Genomic DNA, 22278 nt, shown 5'->3' on the forward strand with positions numbered 1-22278 from the left:
AAATTGAATTGCCTTCTATTTAAAATGTACTTTTATTTATTACATAAAAATTGGTTTCATTTAATGATCTAGTACATAATGGTCTAAGAGTACATAATATATGAAGCGATTGGTAATCGATACTTAGAATCGATTTTCAAATGTTTCCTTTCTGCTTTGAAAAAATGATGAAAGATTTTTAATCTATAATCTATTTACGTTTTTCGTTCATCATTAGCGATCGAAGTTTAATAATTTTAAATTAATTTTCTAGTTTAATAAATTAAAATAAGGAATTTGAATACACTACGACAGATAAGAAGGCTTTCTATAATACGAATTGGTTATTGGGTTCCTGTCTCTTTTTCGTTTGACATTTTAATATTGTTTGGTTGTTTCTATTAATGAACGAAAATACCTTTCATTCAACTCGAATCTCTATTCATTTTGCATCTTTTTATTATTTTATTGTGCTCTAAATCTAAATAAACTGCGTTAAGTTGTTTGGTTGTACAATTAAAATATTAACACACCCTTTAGGTGCGTTGGAAATGTTTTCTGATGTGACCTGTGCCATATATTGACCTCACGTGTAAACAGTAGTTTTGTAATCAATTAAAAGTGATAATATTTCCTGTAGGTGTAATGAAATGAAAATATAATCTAAATATGGACAAACTATAGTTGTGTTAAGTGTAAAACAGCAAGATGATGCAGTCTACGTCGGACGGCTGCATGAACATCGCGGAGTTAGCAAATCAGTTGCGGAGGGAGAAAATCTTCATAAACTCAGAGAGGCAGTTGATACAGAATCTCAACGAAGAACTGGAGAAGAGTGTTCTGGAACTGCTACAGACTGCGTGGATATGCTCCCAGCAGCGACAGAACCTCACAAACCTGATCACATCAAGGTGTGAGGCAGAATCAGTGGCAGCTTGTCAGCGAGCAAGTATCCTTGAAGGCACCACTTTTATTGACGCTCACAAGGTTTTGAAGTATAAGGTAGGTGACAAAGTTATAAATAAAAAAAATAACCACCTTCAAATAAGTATATAGATAGATATAGAAATCTTAATGTGCTATTCCATATTTCAAGATTACAAGGTTTTTGTTAATATATTGATTGAATCTTTGGATTGGGTTTTGGAAACCTTATCCTTGATAAGTGGAAGGATGAAGCTGGGGAATTGGGGGAGGAGTGGTTACCCCCAGTTTTTTTTATTGAAATTTTAATAGTGATTGATGAACCTAAAAATAGGATAATTTAAAAACTACTGAACTGATTTTCATGAACTTGCACAGATATAGTAAGCTAAGTGTGGAGTCAGTTTCAGACTTGTTTCAAAGATCAGGCATAAAAATAAAAAGTATCTTTTTCTGATTTCCGACAAAGTTGCTGATGTCCACTATGTATTAACCACTGTTCTTTTATTAGTAAATTGTTAATTATTAGTATAATTTTATCAAATATACAGATAGGTTTAATTAGATAAAACCTAAACCCAGGACATAAAATCCTAGGGTGCCTGGCCACAGGTGTTTATCAAAAAAAGTTTGCTACAACGTTTTAAAACATTTTTAATTTGTTGATGACCATACAGCCTGAATGTTAAGATATCTTTTGAAGACTTATGGTTCGTTTATCTGTTTTCTTGTTTGTTAAGCTTGCTGGCAACAGAAAAAATTATTATACGACTTTAAATGTTACTTCACCTCTTTCATACACCGGCAAACATTTTGCCCTAAAAGAGTGATAAAAAAATAACTTTTATTACGCCAATTATTTAACCAGATCCTTAATAATACAGCATATTATCATCTCCAAATACATTTATGTGGGTGTCTACCTGCGTTCTCTGGGCCAACATTTTATGGATCAGTGAGCTTTCTCCTTTAAAATTGAGATGAATTATAGCGTAAATGAAATTTTATGATCCTACAGAAATTAGCGACGGGTGTCACTATGCTCACGTTGATACCTTAAATTATTATGCACAATGTTCTGAGATGTCATTAAGTTTGAATCAGGTGATACATGAGGCAATAAGTATGTGTCATTTTTGTAAAACATATTGGAACTGCCCAGCTATAAAACTAGCCAAATTCAAATACAGAATTTCAGAACTGATGAAACTCAATCCTACATAACTTATGTATAAGTTACATTGCTTGGCCAATTATATTATAATTGTTGATTCACTCCTTTATGACCTACGAGTACATATCCACCCACTTTTGTTACATCATTACACAACAGTGTAAGTAATTTGATATTGATCAAATTATGCTTTATAATGTCATTGGAAGCATAGTGTATATCAGCACTAACAGAGATTCATAATAGTACAAGAATTATTATTATTTTTCATCACATCTGATGACAAATAATAATTAATAGAATTACAAGCTGGCTTTTGAATATTTTTTAATGGTGGCGGGAGCCTAGAAAAGTTGAACTTCAAATTCGCGACCAAGAAATCCCATGTGCATTTTCTGTCATCTTGAAAACAGGCTATATATTATATAAAATTAAGCTCCTTCACATTTTACTTATTGTTCATTGTTATTGAAGAGTCAAGAATTATCTGTTACTAAACAGGTTTGGCTGTGGTACAAGATGGTTCTATCAGGTAAAAGGCCAGACTATAATCTATCTGTGTACATAATTTCATCCAAATCCTTATTATGAGTGGTGTAACCAACCCTTTATTATTTCTTTAAACAGGAAGCACAAGCTCTAGGGGATCTACTAGGATGGCTACGAGACACTCCGCACCTCATAGCTCTCTGTCTCATGCTGGGCGAGGACCACATGCCTGCAAGCCTGCCCTCCTCACTGGTGGCCGGGCTGTACGGCAGCTGCCGGTCTCCAGCTGACCGAACCAGGCTGCTGACAGTCATACGGTCACTTATTAAACATCAAATGGTCACCTCAAGCGACCCAAGGAAGTAAGTAGTGTGACCGCATTAATATACTATCTTTTTTCCGCCTGCAGATCACAATAATATTATAAAGGCGAAAGTTTGTGTGTAAGTGTGTATGTTCGTTCCTCCTTTACTCTACTACGTCTGCTGAACCAATTTGGCTAAAATTTAGAATAGAAGTAGAGTTTACTCTGGATCATAATCACTGGATAATCATTCAATCAATCAAATTTAATGCGAACGGTCGCGTACGTCCGCTAGTTTTATAATGAAGAATACAATTTATGCTGAATTAGTTGACAACCGCTACTACATTGAGAGAGTTTGTGATTGTGTTGTGAACACGCCAAATGGGTTAAATTATGGATAACCCTTTCTTAGTGAATAATTGCATCATAATAAGTATCTGTTTTGGCGCTCTGCTATCTACCACTACTGCTCCATTTTGGATGAATTTTCCTCTACCATTCCAATTGAACCTTGAAGGAGAACATAAGCTACTTTTTGTTGCGAAAATATTTATATAGGGAGGTAAAAAAGGGATTGAAGGTTTGGAGAATTAATTTTTTAGTTTATTTTTATAATAAGTCACATTTATTAAAACTAGACCAGCAATTCAGTCTAAAACTAGGGATTGAATTTTGGACCAATTAAAAAAACCTTAATTGAGCCTAGGACCTCCGTCTTGTAAATCCATTGCACATACCACTGTGCTACACACACTGTGTACAATTATTCTAATAAAACAATAATTATACTACTGCTATTACCATTAGGCATTTTTGCAGCCCAGCCCTGGCCTATACAATGTAAAAAAAATTCAATACATAGAGATATATAGTTACTGAATGCCTTTTATTCAATGGAGTTCATCTTAATTATCCATATTAGGATCGGCTTAACGGATGACGTCAGGTCGTGAGATTGATGAACAGGTGACCTGGAGCTAGGGCTGGCAATTGCGTAATTATATATTTCTATTTAAATAAAATATAATAAAAAAACGAACAAAGTGTGTGTAAGTTCATGCACAGTGTAGGGTTCTGTAGATTAAATTAGCACTTTAAACTTTATAATGCACAAAAATACCGGTAGCGAAACCCCATTCTATGCGGGTAGAAGAAAAAACATCTGTATGCAATTTTCGTGCTTCAAGTACGTTTTTTAAGTTGTTCGACTATAACTATTTAAATGGAAATCGCTACTTATACTCAGGGATTCGTAGAACATTATGTACAACTGATTACCTACTATCAAGCTAATTTTTCGTGAGTATAGCTTCATCGCGATGAGATGATCAACTTTTTTATTCAGGAAAATTCTTGATTCTGGTAGCTAACTAAGTTACCAGGAAATTAAAATTTCTGAGCTACGGAAAGAGACAATGTACCACGCAATTTGTAGGACACTGTGGCTGTTAAGTTGTATATGTCTAGCGTATGACCAAAGACATATTTTGAAAACGAAATTTTGTCTATTTATGTCGGTCTTATCGCGAACTGTTGGTAGGTAGAATAAGTTTCTTTTCTGTTTTCTTAATGTGTTTTTATGCTTCCAATTTAGAATTTTACTACCCGAAAAACAATTACCAATTATGATTTTTTCGTATACGATTCTGTTTTTCTTAACAAACTCAATATTCAGTTCAAAATGTGTACGTCCGTCGTCCATAATATTAATACAAACAGAAAACGTTGGAGATATATTCGAAATTTTGCGCGACGAGGCAATCGATTTTTATTTATATGCAGATGTATATAACAACAAGTATTTTCACGATCGAAGGTCGTGCCTATTGCTTACATAACTTCAGACAGCCCTGAGAATCTCGCATGATGTCATGGTGTCACAATGGCACGTTCTGTATAAGTATTGTATAGAAAGCATATTAAATTACTGTACCTTTTCTTTGATAACATTACAAATTGTTATTTAGGTATATTTAAATGACGATGTCTCGCGGTTTCACCCACTTAGTTCCCGTTTCCGGAGAAATACGGGGAAAAGCTACTCTATAACCTAGAACACTCGCAAAAAATTGACTTTCTATTAGTTAAAGATTCAGATGTTACCCCTGTACAATCTCACAAATACACATACTCATAAACCTCTATTTGGCTAATTTTTGTTTTAATATTTTCGTTATGGCATAAGGAATTCTTAAGGGTGAGAAAAAAATGTTTTCTTTGCGACAAAAGTTTTTTTTCCAACCAAAAATGAATATCGCCCTTGATCATATAATTGGAGAATGACTTTAACGATTATATTCATACGCGTATTTGGTTTTTGTTTCCTGCCCCTGTAGCCAAGTGGCATGTCGATCCTCTTTCTACGATCTCAAACGCCTCGAAAACTAGAAAAATGTATGGGAATGACATTTGCTATCGACTGGTCACGTGATCAAGATCTGTCATTCCCATACATTTTTCTAGTTTTCGAAGCGTTTGCGATCATTGTAATCCATGGGCCTATGCCTATGGATGATAATGACGACGACAACGACAGTGACGATGATGATGATAATGGTGATGATTATCGGCCATATTTATAAACATGGATTAAGATTTAAATCTCAATTTTCTTCACTACTAAGTTCACATCAAAATTGAGGTTTATATTTTAAAACATGTTACATACAGCCGATAATAATAATAATCACTATCATCGTCATCAGCATCATCACCACCAATAATCATCATTATCACTGTCATCCGTAGGCTTTAGACGCGTACACGCTCAGACAGACCTGCCTCGCTAGACGTTACTTTTCTGTCAAATTATATGATCAACGATTTAATGCGATTATAAAATGTTCCATAGAATCGATGTTAATAGTTGTAATAGTGTTCGTCGGTTAAAGAGCTCCGTAAAAATACCTTTTTGTGTAACTGAATTTTGTAAAAAACGGGCAAAACCTTCTAGTTTAGTATAAGATATACCAAATCTAAGCTCATCATTCCTCAAAATATGACAGACAATTTTGTTCGTGACTATGAGTGCGATACAGGTCTATCTATAATAATTGGTCTAAGCGTACACGCGTAAACGTTTGGTGTTACATGTATCTGCAAAGAAATAAATTAATTGATTGATTATTGATTGATTGATTGATTGATTGATTGATTGATTGATTGATTGATTGATTGATTGATTGATTGATTGATTGATTGATTGATTGATTGATTGATTGATTGATTGATTGATTGATTGATTGATTGATTGATTGATTGATTGATTGATTGATTGTCATTCCCAGGCTGATCCGAACGAACCGCTGCGCGCTGCCGGCGCTGTACGCCGTGTTCCGCGACGGGCACACGCCGGCGCGCCAGTTCCTGGTGGCGGCGCTGCAGGCGCCCGTCATGGCCGTGCTCAACGAGGACGAGTTCTTCCTCGACATCGACCCCGACAAGGCCATCGAGAGGTGGGATCACACTTATATTCTATATTATCAGCTTTTTTTTAAAAGCCAGGCCTCCTTTTATAGCTTGGCAAATTCGTTTGTAACACTCCTGATGGTGCGCGCGGCCCGGGAGGTGGGCAGTCCCCCGCGCGCTCGACTTCCCATCCGCGCAGTTCTTTCACCCCGTCGCCCGCATATCACGGAGGTGTCATCAACGAAATTGCCAAGCTATAGGAGAGGGATATGGAGCTTAGACCCACCAAGCTGTTCCAGTCAGTGGCGTGCATTTCATGAATGCAAAAATGCACTGCCTAACCCTCATCTCGAAAACGTATTGGAAAAAAAACAATCTATTTTGTACGTACAGTGCTTACCATAGTTAAAGACCTTGTGAACGCTACTGGCTTTATTGCTGGTTGGCGGGCTTCCGATATGTTAATGATTGATTGATAATGCTAGATTCATTAACAGCCACTATCTGATGATAATGAGAATGATCGGAACCGGTTTAACATGCTCTCTGTAGCACGGGTCTGTAATATCACCAACTTTCTAACTCCAGGCTGAGAATTGAAACTGCAGTATCTCATGGCCCGAGCCAACAGTTGAATCCAGGAACTCGTGATCCAAAACCACGTAAGCTAATCACTGACCAACGGGCAGTTATATTATAAAAACGAAATGTTGTGTCTGTGTGCAAGTGCTTTCATTTTCACACCGCTACTAAACTTATTTGGCTGAACTCACTCTTAAGAACCGTAACTATAAACAACAGAAATCATGAGGGTTTTTTCAGTATTCAATTGCTAACAAAATTTTCCCCAAAGGTTTTCACCGCCGGACCGTCTCAAAAAGTTCGGCCAACCGAACAGCACTGAGTACACGACGAAGATGGGCCGCTACAGGAAGTGGACCGTGCAGTCGCTGTACAACCTCACGAGCCGGTTCACCGCCTCACTCAAGGAGCACTGGGCCAACTTCCCCGCCGCCATCGCGTGGATAGTGCAGCAGATCGTGCACCTCCTCAAACAGCACTCCAGGTAACGTGCACTTAGAAATCCCTCAACAAAGTCGGGTTAGGAGGATGTTTCTCCTCCAATTCCTATATAAAACTGTGCTTTAAGGAATTAAATAAGTAAAAAGACTAAGCTGTGTTGAAAGCTGTATGGCTTTAACAATGAAAGAAAACATTTTGAGGGTACCTGCATACCTGAGAATTTCCCATAATGTTCTAGAGATGTGACATGTTGGGACCATAATAGTCTGTACTTGACCAGCGTGGAGGACTTCTCATTCTGAGATGAAACTCGCGTTGAGTAGTGAATCAATGATGTGTGGATGGTGCTCATAGTGACAACAACATAAGAATTTAAGTTAAGCAAAAACATAGCGTTTTGGTCTAAGTCGAGAAAGAAATAGAGAGCTTATGTTAAATATCCTAAGGTTACGTGCATACTTAAGAAATATACACAAATCTATACTCTGACATTACCCTTCCGTGTCTTTAGCTTGGTAGCAAAAAGTTATTGAAGGTCAAAAGTCATAATCTAAATTTATTTATTTCGTTTAGTTTACAAGCCCTTTTGAGACGTCAGGTTACGTTATAATTGATGATCGATAACAGCTATATAAACATATAACCTGTTCGTCAGGAGCACGGACCGCGAGATCCACGCCATCTGCACGGACCTGGTCCTGAACCACTTCATCTGCCCCGCCATAGTGAACCCGGAGGCACACGGCGTGGTGGAGGTGCCCGTGTCGTACATCGCGCGCTGCAACCTCATACAGGTCGCGCAGATCATACAGATGCTGTGTCTGGCCAGATACCAGGAGGTAACGTATCCCCCGAAAAGTCCTTTTCGTGGTGACGTCCGCATTGGCGATAAGTCCGTGAAATCAGAGGATGCTTCGATGTGCACACATTGTTATACTCGGATACAAATATTGTGACTTCTCGGAAATCAACTGTTCACGAGATTATCTCGCATGTTAGTAGGAGAGTTTCTGATCGTCACTGCAGTTTGAGCCTTATTCTTAGCTGTTTTATGTTCATTTCAGTAGTCTACGCGCAATCTCCTTGTCGGTCTGGTCTAGCCTTTGCAGTTACGGATCTTATAGCCCTGGGTCATCATCATCATCGTTAACAGCCGATGGACGTCCACTGTTGGACATAGGCGTCTAGGCTGCAAACAAAACTCCCGTACAAAACAGTCTTGAACCGCCAGCATCCAACGGCTCCCTGCAACCCGCTTGATGTCCTTTGTCCACCTAGTGTGGGGTCGACCGACATTCTAGCACCTTGCGACCCCAACGTCCATCGGCTCTTCGAACTATGTGACCTGCCCCTTGCCACTTCAGCTTTGCGACTCGCTGAGCTATGTTGACTTTGGTTCTTCTGCGGACCTCCTCATTTCTGATTCGATCACAGAGAGAAACCCCAAGCCTCCTGGTAAATTCTGGTGATCCTGGGGCCTCGATTAAAAATTAATGAGGTCTTTTCTGACAGGTGGAGCCCAAGGTCCGGGACCTGTATATGAAGTTCGAGCGCTCATGCGTGTGGTCGCTAGTGGAGAGCGTGGCGGGGGACGCGCTGGCGCCGCCGCCGCCCGCGCCGCCGGCCGAGGCGCCTCTGCGCACCGACGCCGCTGCGTTGACCACCGTCGCGCTGTTCACTGCGCACGACGCGCACCTGCTGGTGAGTCAGCACCAATGAAATTCTACTCTAAGATATCACTAAGGGCCACCGGCCAAAACCTCAAAACTCCGCTACCGGCATATTTCCACACGCTACAATCGTCGCTGCTCGCTTCTTGTGGCCCACACCGGCCACTAAACGCCGACACAAAACGCCACAACACGCTATCTCGCGCGATTATGATACTGCATGTATGGATAAAAAAGTAGCAGCCACCGACCACCGGCCACAAATGGCTGTCGCGTGCTTCAGCTACTTTTGTGGCCCTTCCTTGCTTCTTGTAGCGGCGTTTGTGGCCGTCGCGTGTGGCTTGTATGCGGCGACACTAATCTGTAATTCAAATTATATAGAGTCAACAGCTAGGCTTTCGATAATTGTTTGTAAACTTTATTTTTATAGTGATGTAATAAATAACTTTTTTTACAGATAACTTTTCTCCGAAGAATCTCATCTAAGCTGAACAACAACACGCAAAATGGCGGCGAAGACAATGCGAACGGTCCTGTACAGAGTTCCGATGAATCTGTATTTAGGTTAGTGTTACATTTGCTTATGATTATAATTGGTATTTTTTGTTGTTAAGTTGGGAACACGGTTTTTCTATTTTGACGTTTTGTCTAGTCTCTTATCTGTTACTTACAATCTAGGTTCGTACTAAATTTGGCTAGGCATTGAGAACAACACGAGCGGATAAGAGGAGTGTTAATCAATTGTCAAGGAATTCCTTAACCCTACATCCAGTGGTCACAAGTCCAGGACTCTGTTCGGAGTTTGTCTCAACCACGCGATGGACCCGGTACCCACGGCGAATTCATGGATTGCTAAGATATTCGTCTCTTAAACAGTGCTTATTTTGTAAGATAATTATAGACATATTTACAGCACCGAGGCCGGCAACGGTCTGGCGGAGGGCGAGGGCGGCGGCAGCGCCCGGCTCGCGGCTCTCCTGGCCAACGACGAGCCCAACTACCGCGCTCGCCTGCACGACCTGCTGCGCAAGATGCCGGACTTTACCGCGCTCAGGTAAGGCCATACACGAGCAATTAGCCAGGGATCTACATACGTAGACTGCTCGTGCAGTCAGAGTCAACAGCTTCAAACTGCCATTGATAACTTCACTGCTCGAGCAGTTGAGAGTTTTAATTCAATTCAGTAGCATGCATCACGAGTGGGGTTAACTGTGTTGAGAGCTCGAGCAATCAGTGTATACCAGGCGACCGCACGATGAAATATCACCGTGCTTCCAACCGCCCGAAACTGTTGCAATTGCTCGAGACTCCTAAGAGTCTGCAATCGATACTGGTTCTGTATGCCCAGTCTGTGAAGTTTTTACAGCACCCAGGCAGGCGACGGTCTGGAAGAGGTTGAAGTATGTCTCTGCCCTAACGGAGGTTGACAGTTCAGAGTGTTGATGTTAGATTCTGTAACAATTGCAATGCTATTCGATATTACTTTATCAGTATCACCGCCGACTTCTCAACTCCGGATTGCTACTGAAAATATCTTGGAGCAAAGAAAAACACGATATGTAGCCAATCTTAACCACTCAAACCCATGGACCAAGAAATCTGATGGAAATAGTGTCTAAAAATGTGGTTTAGTAAATCTTTATAGGAATCCGTTGACGGTGCATGTCCCGCATGTCAAGATGTGGATATAGATCACAGAAAGCACTCATCAGTTAACCATAGTCGTAGACACGTCCGTGAACACACAAGGTTTCACCTGAAAACGCTGTGGCATTGTGCTGAGGTGGATACCTTTTTTGTCCACGACCAGATTTTTGTATGTTCTGTTTGTTTATTTTATTTTGTTACTTGTGTGTGGACAAATGAAGATATTCTATTCTATTCTATTCACTGTCTTATGTTACAAATTCTGTATGACACGTGCATTATCTCCCAACAGGACGTCGCCATCGGACATCAAAGACACGGTGTCAGAGAATGGTCACAAGCGCAGCTTGCTGGGCAAAGTGGGACGCGCGCGCGTGCCTCGCTCCACGTCGGCGGACGAGCGCGCGCCCGAGCGGGAGCTGGAGCCCGAGGTGCTCGTCATCAAACTCCTCAACGTGGACGAGCAGGGTTATGTGGGTGAGTGTCGCTTCACTGTATTATGGACTACCGTCCGCCGGTGGTTCCCGTACCCGTGAGAATACCGGGATAATATATAGCCTATAGCCTTCCTCTATAAATGGGCTATCTAACACTGAAAGAATTTTTCAAATCGGACCAGTAATTCCTGAGATTAGCGCGTTCAATCAATCAAACAAACAAACAAACTCTTCAGCTTTATTATATTAGTATAGATATAATTATTATTCCACCATACATGGCTTTGTCATATATCTTACCTTATCTAGACTTCCAAAAATAATGGTCTCCAGCCACTACCATCCAATGGCTCCCTGCAACCAGCTTGATGTCCCATTCCAGCACCTTGTGACCAATGTTCATCGGCTCATGTGGCCTGCCCATTGCCACATCAGCTTCAAGACTCGCTGAGCTATGTCAGTGACTTTAATTCGTCTGCGGATCTCTTTATTTGTCATATATTTAAGGAATTAGAGTGCGTTTATTAGGAAAGCTCCCAGGCAACTTATGGTTTTCCAAAATTTCCAATAATTATCGTCATGTTTCAGTAAATTGATTGCTTTTTCATATATCACTCTATCTATTCGTAAACACTTCATGAAAATCTGCTTAGTCTTTGAGTTTATCGCATTCAGACAAACGCGGTGGACGGCTTTGTTTTTAATTGTATTATTCCATAGAACGATGACTTCGTCCACTTGGAAAAGTTAACTCTCCTTTCTGCTGCCTCTTCTAACTATTCATGATGGAAAAACGGCTAAAGTCACTAACACGTATCATTTTTATTAATAAATTTATCAATGTTATAAGAAACTATTATAATATTTGTTTGAACAGGTCTAGTCCCCGAGTCCAAAGTGCTGGAGTGCTACTACGGAGGCGAGGGCGAAGTGGAGGCGGAGACGGACGGCGGGCCGCTACCGTCCGCCGGCGTCGTCGCACCCGTGCAGAAGCGTACGAGGTATTATTCGCCCCGTACGCCTTTTTGAAGCAAAACTTCTTTACGCTTGATTCTGTGTGTGTGTGAGTTAGCTGATGAATGAGTTACGAAAAGTGTAATCTAAATGATATACCGTTAAGTTTTAGAAGAGCAGTAGTAACACCGCTAAAGTACAACACAAGTAAGCTCAGCGCTGAATCAGTTTAGTCTTTTATCAGCATAATTGTGTACATGGCACCTCGACTCATTACTTCATGCCAACTCTTCAGATAATTTCTCTTTTAATTTTTTCCTCTTATAGTTCTTAGCATTTGCCCATATCTCTGCTATTCTGCTCACTAGACAGTATACGTGTGATCAGGCCTTCAGGATCTATGTTGCTGCTCTTTCCTTGTGCGAGTAGCCTCAGATTTATTTGCAACACATTCAAATATAACGTCTCGGAATGTCTTCCTCTTCGCAAAAGAAGCATTTTTCGCTAGGAACTTTCCCGATTGCGAACCGACATATTATGTCTATATGCCTGTTGTGTACTTGTTATTTAAGCTATACAGTATTCCTCCAGGTTTTCGGTGTCGCACGACGAGGTGTCCCTCGGGAATACGTCGGACAACCTGGAGGCGGTGTCCGAGGCGGCGTCCAACCACAGCGTCACCTCCAGCCTCGAGCTGGAGACCGAGGACCAGAACGACAACCTCTCCGACATGGTAAGACTGCGATGTGAGCATCTAACTGCTCGTACTGAGGTGTCCCTTGGAAATATGTTAGAAAATTCGGAGGCATCCAACCGTCCGTCATCTCTAGCCTGGAGCTGGAGACCTAAGGTAGCCTTCCGTTCTTGGCGACCACGACGCGCGACCGCGATCTGCGACCGCGACCGGGTCGCGCAATCCACTTCTTAGTATGATTTTATATGGAGCACTAAACAAAGCCCGAGATCGCATCGCGTGACCGCCTTTGTTTAGTGCTCCGTATAAATTCATACTAAGCAGTGGGTCGCGATCCCAGGTCGCGGTCGCCAAAAACAGAACTACGACTTCGACGAAGTGTTCCTCGGGAACATGCCCGATGTCCTGGATGTATTGTTCGACATTTACTTGACATACAAGTAAATGTATGTTCCATACTCTTATGTTTTCGTAACCAACGATAGATTCAGGTTATCAGTCGGCGACACTGGGCCTAGGAGGCGCGACACGATATCTCTTACAGAGACAAAGTCATATTGCTGACCAATGGCGACATCGAAAATATCGCTCTTTCTTTAGCAACATTTTCGATTCGGCCGCTATTAGTAGACATTACGTCTTTTTCTCTTCACGAGATATGTTGTTGACGCATAGCCCTGGTATCAGGTTAAGACTTCAATGTTTCTAGCTTTTGTATCCCACTTCTGATACATTTAATAGAAATAAAGTTATTCTTGCAGGTGTCCGCCAATGTGAGCGGTCGCGGCAGCCCGAACATATCCGGTCGAGAGACGCCCTCCTCGCAAGTCACAGACGGTGACGCGGCCGGGGACGTTCCACCCAGACGGTAAAACACCTATAAATAAAGTGTTTTACATTTAGCATTATTACATATAGCATGGGTACGGTGACAGTTCGTTTCACTCTTGAAAGTTGCCGCGATTCACGATAATAGTACGTATTATGAATGTCATACAGACAACTGTCACTGTACCCATGCTATCTGAAAAACACTCAAGTTAAAATCAACAAACACTCGGCTCAAAGTAAACAACGACACCACGCGACTCATGTGTGCTAAACTTTTTTTAAAACAGTAGGTATAATATAAAAATCTTTAAAATGTTTAAGGATCCTTTTTTTTTTAAATAATTAAGGAACAACCATGGAATTTCGACTCTAAAAGTCAGCACTTAAGAGTCCTAGTTTCCTGGCATGTAATTTTAATTGATATATTTTATCAATTAATCAATTTTAGTTGTTTGATAGTACTTTATCACCCAGGATCCAGCCCAACGCTCCGGTGAGCCAAGCCGCGAGCGCCGCTCAAGCTAAACTTATGAAACAAACGCGCAACGATATTGAGGACAAATTTGGAAAATTTGAAATTAAGGTAAGAAACAACATAATGAATTTCAAAAGGTTTTTTGCAATGTGACAATAACTAATTGTTACCAGCTACATTATCAGCAATTAACATAGACTATGCCGTGATAGGCAAGTATAGGTAGGTTATAGCCTATGCCTTCGATTCTGGAGGGTGTGGGTTTGAATCCGGGCATGCACCTTCAAATTTTAAGAAATTAAATATCACATGTCTCAAACGGAAATACATGGTGAGGAAACTGGCATACCTGAGAATTTTCTTAATTCTCTGCTTGTGTGAAGTCTGCCTATCCGCATTGGGTCAGCGTGGAGGACTATTGGCATAACCCCTCTCATTCTGAGAAGAGACTCAAGCTCAGCAGTGAGTCGAATATGGGTTGATAATGATGATGATGATTCTAATAGAAACTGAAACTGCGCGAGTGAAATTGGGTAGGTCCGTTAGTGAGTCATTATGATGATTACTTAAAGCGGAACAAACCAGCTCACACTCGCATTTATAAGACTACATCTAGTATGTTTGGTTCGCAGAAACTTCTGGAAGGTGACGAGACCATCAGCATAATGTCCGACACGTGGAGTACTGACGTGCTCGCTTCGGACTCGGAGACTATTGGAGACTCCTGCGAACACACCCAAGTCGCCACCAGCCAAGGTGACCTTCCACTGTATTATCAGCTTTCTAATGTGTTTAGAAATTGTAATTTTGGGTGACCAGATTTACTTTCTTTTAAAAGGTGTGTTTCTTTTAAACGAGGAACGATATAAAAGTGTGTGTCAGCTCTGACGCACGAATGGAGTTTACTCTTTCAGATCGACTGTCTAAATAGGTATATGTTGCCCCGCAGCATACACTATGTACGTCTTAATACCTACGCCTGAAAAGTGAAAGGCACGCAACCGAGAAGCAGCAGATCGCGCCGTGCGCGTCCGCCAACTGCGTGAACTTACGCATATGCACGCTGTTACGCACGTGCACGGTAGCACGGGGAAAGGTGCGCAGAATAGGTTGTGAAAAAAAACGTAACACCGTCATTCGTTCATCGGAATTTACTGTCCATATTTTTTTACACACAAAATAGATTGAAAAAAGCAAAATACAATCTAGTCTTCTATTCTTTTCTGTCTAATATTTTAAAGGAATAACATTTCTAAATAGTATTGTACGGGGTAATCTATGGATCTACTGAACCAATATGAAGATTCTTTTACCTCTAGAAAGCCGTTATTTGTATGTCACAGGCTATATTTTATCCCCGTACTCTCACGGGAACAGGAATTACGCGGGTGAAATCGCGGAGCATCGGCTAGTCATCAGAAATATACCTATACATGCAAAAGCCACAATATATAAAATTGATATAAAAGTAAACAAGAATTAAAAGGAGAAAATGAAGAAGTCATGAGGACTACTCACAAATTCTGACCAATGACAAAAAGAAAACTGAGATTAACAGGATCGCTAGCATACACAATGATATACATACTAATAACTTCTGAGTATGCTGATTGCTGACTAACCCCCGCACTGGAAAGCGCAGTGTTGGTCAACCCCCCACTAGATGGACCGAGGACATCAAGCGAGTTGCAGGGAGCCGCTGGATGCTGGTGGCTAGCGACCAGCAGTGGACTTCTATCGGCTGATAATGATGATGATGATGATACTTACTAAATTCTTAATACAGGCTCAAACGCCAACACGATCGCACCCGACGTGTCAGAGACGGCCAGCGAGTCAGCGTGGAGTATGGACGTGCTCGCTTCTGATAGCGACCGGAACACCGAGGTGACTGAACTGGACCATTGTTCTTTTACTATACATTTTAGTTTTGATGTTATACACCGTGAAGTTAACTTTGTCTTAAACCGAAATCCTACTAATATTATACATGGTTCCCGAGGGATTTGTGAAAAACTAAATTCCACGCGGACGAAGTCTCTTGCGTCCGCTAGTCCTTCATAATGTACCCAATGTATATTATCCATTAGTGTTATTATAAAAAAAAGACAAAGTACAATTCAAACATCGATTACTTTAAAACATCCTGTATTTTCAAACACCTGCCTATTCGCCGCCATGCCGCTATGCGGCTCGTCGGTCCCTTTGAGGTCATTCAGTTTACCCTAAACTCGGTCTAAGTTCAAAGACTTCATACTTAATAAGAAAGAGAATTAAACAAGAAGTTTTAATTTTTTCTTGAGGTCATTTTTAATATTGTTAAGGGGTTTCTTGTATTGGACTAATAAATGTCGGGGCGGCTTTCAGACATTGAAACTAGCACGGTGTATACAGCCGATGATGTTTTTACATGGTGTTGTGGTGAACTGAATATTTATTTATTTATTTATTTATTTATTTATTTATTTATTTATTTATTTATTTATTTATTTATTTATTTATTTATTTATTTATTTATTTATTCGGAAGCCAACGTTGTATACAAAAAAAAAACTTATGACTAATTAAACATAACATGCATTAAAATGTAATATGCTACATTGTACACCCCACTTACAGGCTAACTCAACATGCGTTTATTTTAATACAATTCTTAATTTACCATTAAAAACAAAAGAAACAAAAACTAAATCTACCTACCACTAAAAATAAAAAAAAGAAACTAAATGAAAGAAAAAAAAAAATGTAATTACAACAATAATAATGGGAATTAACAATAAGTAATTACATTTAAAACAAAAACAGAATGCATTTAAAGTACATTATTCTTCGACATATGTTTTTTAACTTTACTTTTAAAAGAATTAGAACCGCTATTGAAAATATCCAGATTTGCCATTTTAAAAATATTATTATACGATCTCACTATTCTTTCAATAGGAGCATTTCTCCCCAGATTAGTTTTTGTGATTCTTGGCCTAAAAGTTAGTTTATTTTTAATGTGAGATCTAGCATTTTTATTCGGCACAGCAAGTTTTACCCTATTCAGCAACTCCGAGTTATCTATTTTAAAATTAACAATTTTGTGCAAAAATCAAAGGTCTATCAAATCTCTACGGTTAGATAGTGAAGCCGTTTTATAAAATTTTAAGAGATCATCATACTTGGTTCTTTCCTTCAATATTTTATCTTTAAATGCTAAATGTCGTAAAAACTTTTTTTGTACTCTTTCAATTCTATCCTTATGTACTTGATAATACGGATTCCATGCTACTGAACAGTATTCAAGTCTACTTCTGATCATTGTATTAAATAAGGCTAATTTTGTTGATGAATTTTTAAATTCTTTTGTATTTCTAATAATAAAACCTAATAACTTGAGAGATTTCCCTACCAAACTATCTATGTGTGGTATGAAGCTCAATTTATTATCTAATGTAATCCCAAGATCTTTTATAATTTTAACATCTTCCAATATATTTCCATTTATACTGTAATTGAACTTGAAATTCTTAACCTTACGACTGAAAGTAATACTGAAACATTTTAAATGATTTAATTTTATATTATTATTATAACACCAATTAGAAAGTCTATCTAAATCTTTTTGCATGTTTTTAGAATCATTCATGTCTTTTATTTTCGTATAAATTTTGAGGTCATCAGCGTACAGCTGAAATTGGCAATATTGAAAACAAGTTATAATATCATTGATAAATATTCCAAATAATGTAGGCCCAAGGTTGGAACCCTGTGGCACTCCAGAAGTAGCAATAAATGTTTTTGATTGATAGCCTCCAATAACAACATTCATTTCACGATTCATTAGATATGATTCCATCCAATTGATAACATTTCCACAAACTCCATAACCGATGAGCTTCTTTATCAATATACAGTGATCAACAACGTCAAACGCTTTAGAAAAATCTGTATAAACACAATCAAGTTCATCAGTATTATCTAGTGCTTCAGTAATGTCATCTATAAATAATGTTAAATTTGATATAGTTGATCTTTTTTTTATGAAGCCATGTTGATTATCTATTAACAGTGATTTAAAATGCCAACTTAGTCTCTCACAGATTATTGATTCAAATATTTTTGAAAATACCGATAATATACATATTGGTCTGTATTTTGTTATATCCTTCCGATCTCCACATTTAAAAACAGGCACTACTCTAGCCATTTTCCATATACTTGGAAAAATACCATCACATAAAGATTTATTATAAATAAGAAATAATGGTTTCGATAAACTTAATGCACAGCTATAAACAAAATGTGGTGGTATATTATCGGGGCCAGAACCTTTGTTTATATCTAAACATTTTAATTTCTGTAAAACTTCTTTCTCCTTTATACTTATGTTATTTAATTGTGAGCTATAACTAGAATTTACAGTACTAACAAATTGTGTTAATTGACTCTTAGACGATACAAAAATATTTGAGAAGTGGATTGCAAACTGATTACAAATATCTGACCCATTGGAAAATGAACAATTATTATTTGTCATTATCGCAGGATAATCACATTTATTTTATTTATTTATTTTTATATTCCATATTTATAATAACTTCACACCTATCACGTAATAATTTAAACTCAATTTCGTCTAACGGATTGTGGTATTTCTTATATCTGATTCTATATTTGTTCTTCTCCTTCAATCTTTTAATTAGGTTTTTCGAATACCAAACCGGATATCGCGAGTTATTCTTAACTTTTTTCTTTGGAACATATTTTTCAATTATTTTACGTAGCTCAGCATAAAAAATATCTGTCATTACACTAACGTTATCACAATCCTTAAACAATGTCTCCCAATTAATGTTTGTAAGATATTCATTTATTTGCTCATAGTCTGCTTTCCCAAAGTTGTATCTTGTAATCGAATTTGGAGTTAATAAGGTATCTTTAAAATCAAATTCCAAATCAATGTCTAATGGCGGATGATATTTATCAATTGAGCATGCAGAAAAATCACTTTCATCTATTTTCACACAGCCAAAAGTACTGAATATAAGATCTAGAATCTTGCCAAATGCATTCTTTATGTTATTATACTGACCTAAATTAGTTAAAGCCGTAAAATTATTTATTAGAGTAATAGCTGGACCAGTGTTAGTCGGAACCATTTTTTTTAAATCATTAATGTCACTATCCCATTTTATAGAGGGTACATTAAAATCCCCAATTATAATTGTTGGCAGCTGTTCGTTAATTATTATACGTTCAACATTTTGCGTAAATACTTCAAGTGTGTCATATCGCAGTGGTGAAGGAATATACACCGCACATATTGATATAGTTTTTGATCCAAATACCAAATTAACCCAAAGATCTTCATAATTTGTCTCCCAAGAATTAACTCTGTAACATCTAAACCTTTTTGATACCGCAATCAAAACTCCTCCACCATCTAACTTATTAGTAACACTAGATCTCTACGAAAAACACTGTATCTGCTGTCAATAAATTCATTACTTGATACTCCACTGTTAAGCCAAGTTTCAGTCAACACTAAAATATCAAAATCTGTATTAAGGATAGCTAAATATATATCATTTGTCTTTGTCCTTATTCCTCTTACATTTTGATAGAAAATTTTTAAACTGAACATAAAAGCAAGATACTACTACACAGAATAATAATACTGCATAAAATAAATTAATGAGAATAAAAAATATAAATATTATGTTAATTTAGCTAAAGTTTCCTTTGACTTCACCAATACAATGTCACTCGAAATTGTTTTTCGCAAGAAAATATTACCGTTACGCGACCAAACAAAACGATATTGTTTTTCCTTGGCAAAAATACGCGCTGCAGCGAAAATATCTTTCGACAACGAAGATAAGTGCTCAGATATAAATACTGATTTTTTTTCACCAGAAATACCTAAATGTGCTGTGTTCAATTTGTCTTCCTTATTAGATTTGTTATAATTGATAACACCTGCCAGAAATCTATCTCTTTGAAAAGGGGAGCTGAATTTAACAATCACAGATCTAGGTCTTGGTGAATCTTTATTTATTTTTGCAACCCGAGTGCACTTAGCTATACTCCCTTCATGCACTGGCACGTTAATTATTCTCCCTATCTGTTCTACAGTTTTAACTAGGTTTTCTCCTTTAAACTCCGGTAAACAGTGAACTTCAATATTATTAGATCTAGCCTCTTTGTCAAGTATATTAATTGTGTTTGTGTGACTAATTAATTTTTCTCTAAGATCTATGTTGTCTTTTTTTAAAATTGAAATTTCTTTTTTAGCCTCCTCTAGCTCTTGTTTTACTGTATCGTACAGGCCTGATAAATATTCTATGGACGACTTTATGCTATGTAGGCTGCTTAACTCTTCACGTATTTTTTTCAACTCAATGTTAACTGTCTGAGAGATAACTTCCGTCACCTCTCTTCTGAATATATTTGTATACATTTATACACTTCCTCTATTTTGTTTATGGTTCATCAGGTGGACACAGACGACTGCGTGTCGGTGGCGGCGCGCTCGGACACGTCGTGGCCGCGCCGCGCGTCGCATCACGACGAGCTGGCGCCCCTCACCGCCAACTCTACCACCAAGCTCAACCAAATCGCTGTACGTTTGCTCTTATTGTATGCTGTGTTAGCTGGACACGGACACGTGTCGGTGGCGGCGCGCTCGGACACGTCGTGGCCGCGCCGCGCGTCGAATCACGACGAGCTGGCGCCCCTCACCGCGAACTCTACCACCAAGCTCAACCAAATCGCCGTACGTTTGCTTGCTCTTGTTGTATTCTGTTACAACACTATTACACGGACACGTGTCGGTGGCGACGCGCTTGGACACGTCGTCGCCTTATATTCTATAGATTTTTATTAATTAAAAAAATATTTATGATGATAATGATTCTTGTACATTAGGATGATATCTATTTTTTGTCAACACAGAATGGCAACGCAAAGCGAGCAGATGTGGGGAGTCCGAGGCATACATCGAGGCCTAATCTGACTAACAGGTATGTTGTATAATTTATGTATATGTATATAGTGTATTTTGCCTTAAGCATATAACAGTGATTAAATAACATAAAAAAGATTTTATGATACATAAAGTTTACCTTTATTTCACTGACATCTTTGACGTTGTTTGAATTTTCTTTTTATTAATAATAATTTCCGCATCTAGTGGTAACACATCATTAACAGAATGTTGGGTGATTGTCAGTCTGTATGTAATCAGGAACTGCGAAATTGCCAAGGTTTAGTATAGCACAGCTTATTATCTATTACTAGCGTACCTGGTTACTTCGCTCAGCTTCGCTCTGACTTATGTGCACTTCTTCCCTATCCCTACCCTACTCCCACTCTACTCCTACCCTCCCCCTACCCTACCCTTGCCGTACCCCTACCCTACTTCTACCTTAGGTCTTCCCTACCCTTCCCTATTTCTGTTTTGATGTTGTTTGAATTTTCGTTTCGTTTATAATAATTATCGCATCCATTGTATTCATCATTAATAGAATGTTGAATGATTGTCTGTCTGTATGTGTTCAGAAACGGCGGCTACCTCAGCGCCACAGCAGCGCTGTGCCGCGGCGGTGAGCTGGACCTGCCGACGCACACGCCGCACGCCTCGCCGCGCAACTACCCCAGCGAGAACCGGAAAAGCATCCTCGTTAATGGGTACCCGGTATGTGCTGCTTCTATACTACCACTATTGGTCGACATTTGTCTTTATCCCTTAACACTCCGTGGCGCTACGGTATGCGCGGTGGATTTTCAAATTGGTCGTCCTAGGTTCGATCCCCGGCTGGGCCGATCGAGGGGTTTCTTAATTGGTCTGGCAGGTAGGCTTCAGCTGTGGCTAGGGCTACTTACCACTCTACCGGCAAAGACATACCGCCAAGCGATTTAGCGTTCCGATGTCGTGTCGTCCACATCACCCTCTGCCAGGAATACGTGAATCGGCAGTTCTATAACGAAAATCACACCTTGAACTAACCTGCCTTCTCAGCTATATCTATACTTACGAGTTTAATAAAAATGTAACAGGGCAAATTCTGTATGTTAAAGGATATTAAGGATTAGGTATATAATCGATACTGAAGGTAATTTTTTTGTCTGTCCGTATTTTTGTTACGGATATCACTGAAACTACTGAATGAATTCAATTGAAACTTGGCACGATTTTAGGCCACAATACGAAGTAGGATACTTTTTGTCATGAAAATAGAATCACAAGGGGCTGAAATAGGGGTTGAAACTTTAAATCGAG

General features: G+C 39.0%; 1 protein-coding gene across 1 annotated transcript in view; it reads left to right on the forward strand.

Annotated features, from left to right (window-relative positions):
* Window positions 1-280: 280 nt before the first annotated feature.
* LOC112055178 (receptor-mediated endocytosis protein 6 homolog) overlaps window positions 281-22278 on the forward strand; it is a 41589-nt gene continuing 19591 nt past the window's right edge. The window contains exons 1-18 of the mRNA XM_052881247.1: window positions 281-981; window positions 2705-2928; window positions 6161-6328; window positions 7135-7347; window positions 7960-8143; window positions 8817-9005; window positions 9432-9538; window positions 9888-10028; window positions 10914-11098; window positions 11936-12059; window positions 12604-12745; window positions 13468-13574; window positions 14012-14120; window positions 14645-14768; window positions 15799-15899; window positions 20494-20619; window positions 20952-21019; window positions 21558-21693. Coding sequence (XP_052737207.1) covers window positions 688-981; window positions 2705-2928; window positions 6161-6328; window positions 7135-7347; window positions 7960-8143; window positions 8817-9005; window positions 9432-9538; window positions 9888-10028; window positions 10914-11098; window positions 11936-12059; window positions 12604-12745; window positions 13468-13574; window positions 14012-14120; window positions 14645-14768; window positions 15799-15899; window positions 20494-20619; window positions 20952-21019; window positions 21558-21693 — 2742 coding nt within the window. The 5' untranslated portion in view covers window positions 281-687. The remainder of the gene's footprint in view (window positions 982-2704; window positions 2929-6160; window positions 6329-7134; window positions 7348-7959; window positions 8144-8816; window positions 9006-9431; window positions 9539-9887; window positions 10029-10913; window positions 11099-11935; window positions 12060-12603; window positions 12746-13467; window positions 13575-14011; window positions 14121-14644; window positions 14769-15798; window positions 15900-20493; window positions 20620-20951; window positions 21020-21557; window positions 21694-22278) is intronic.

This window comes from Bicyclus anynana, chromosome 4, assembly GCF_947172395.1.
Source record: "Bicyclus anynana chromosome 4, ilBicAnyn1.1, whole genome shotgun sequence".
NCBI lineage: Eukaryota > Metazoa > Arthropoda > Insecta > Lepidoptera > Nymphalidae > Bicyclus > Bicyclus anynana.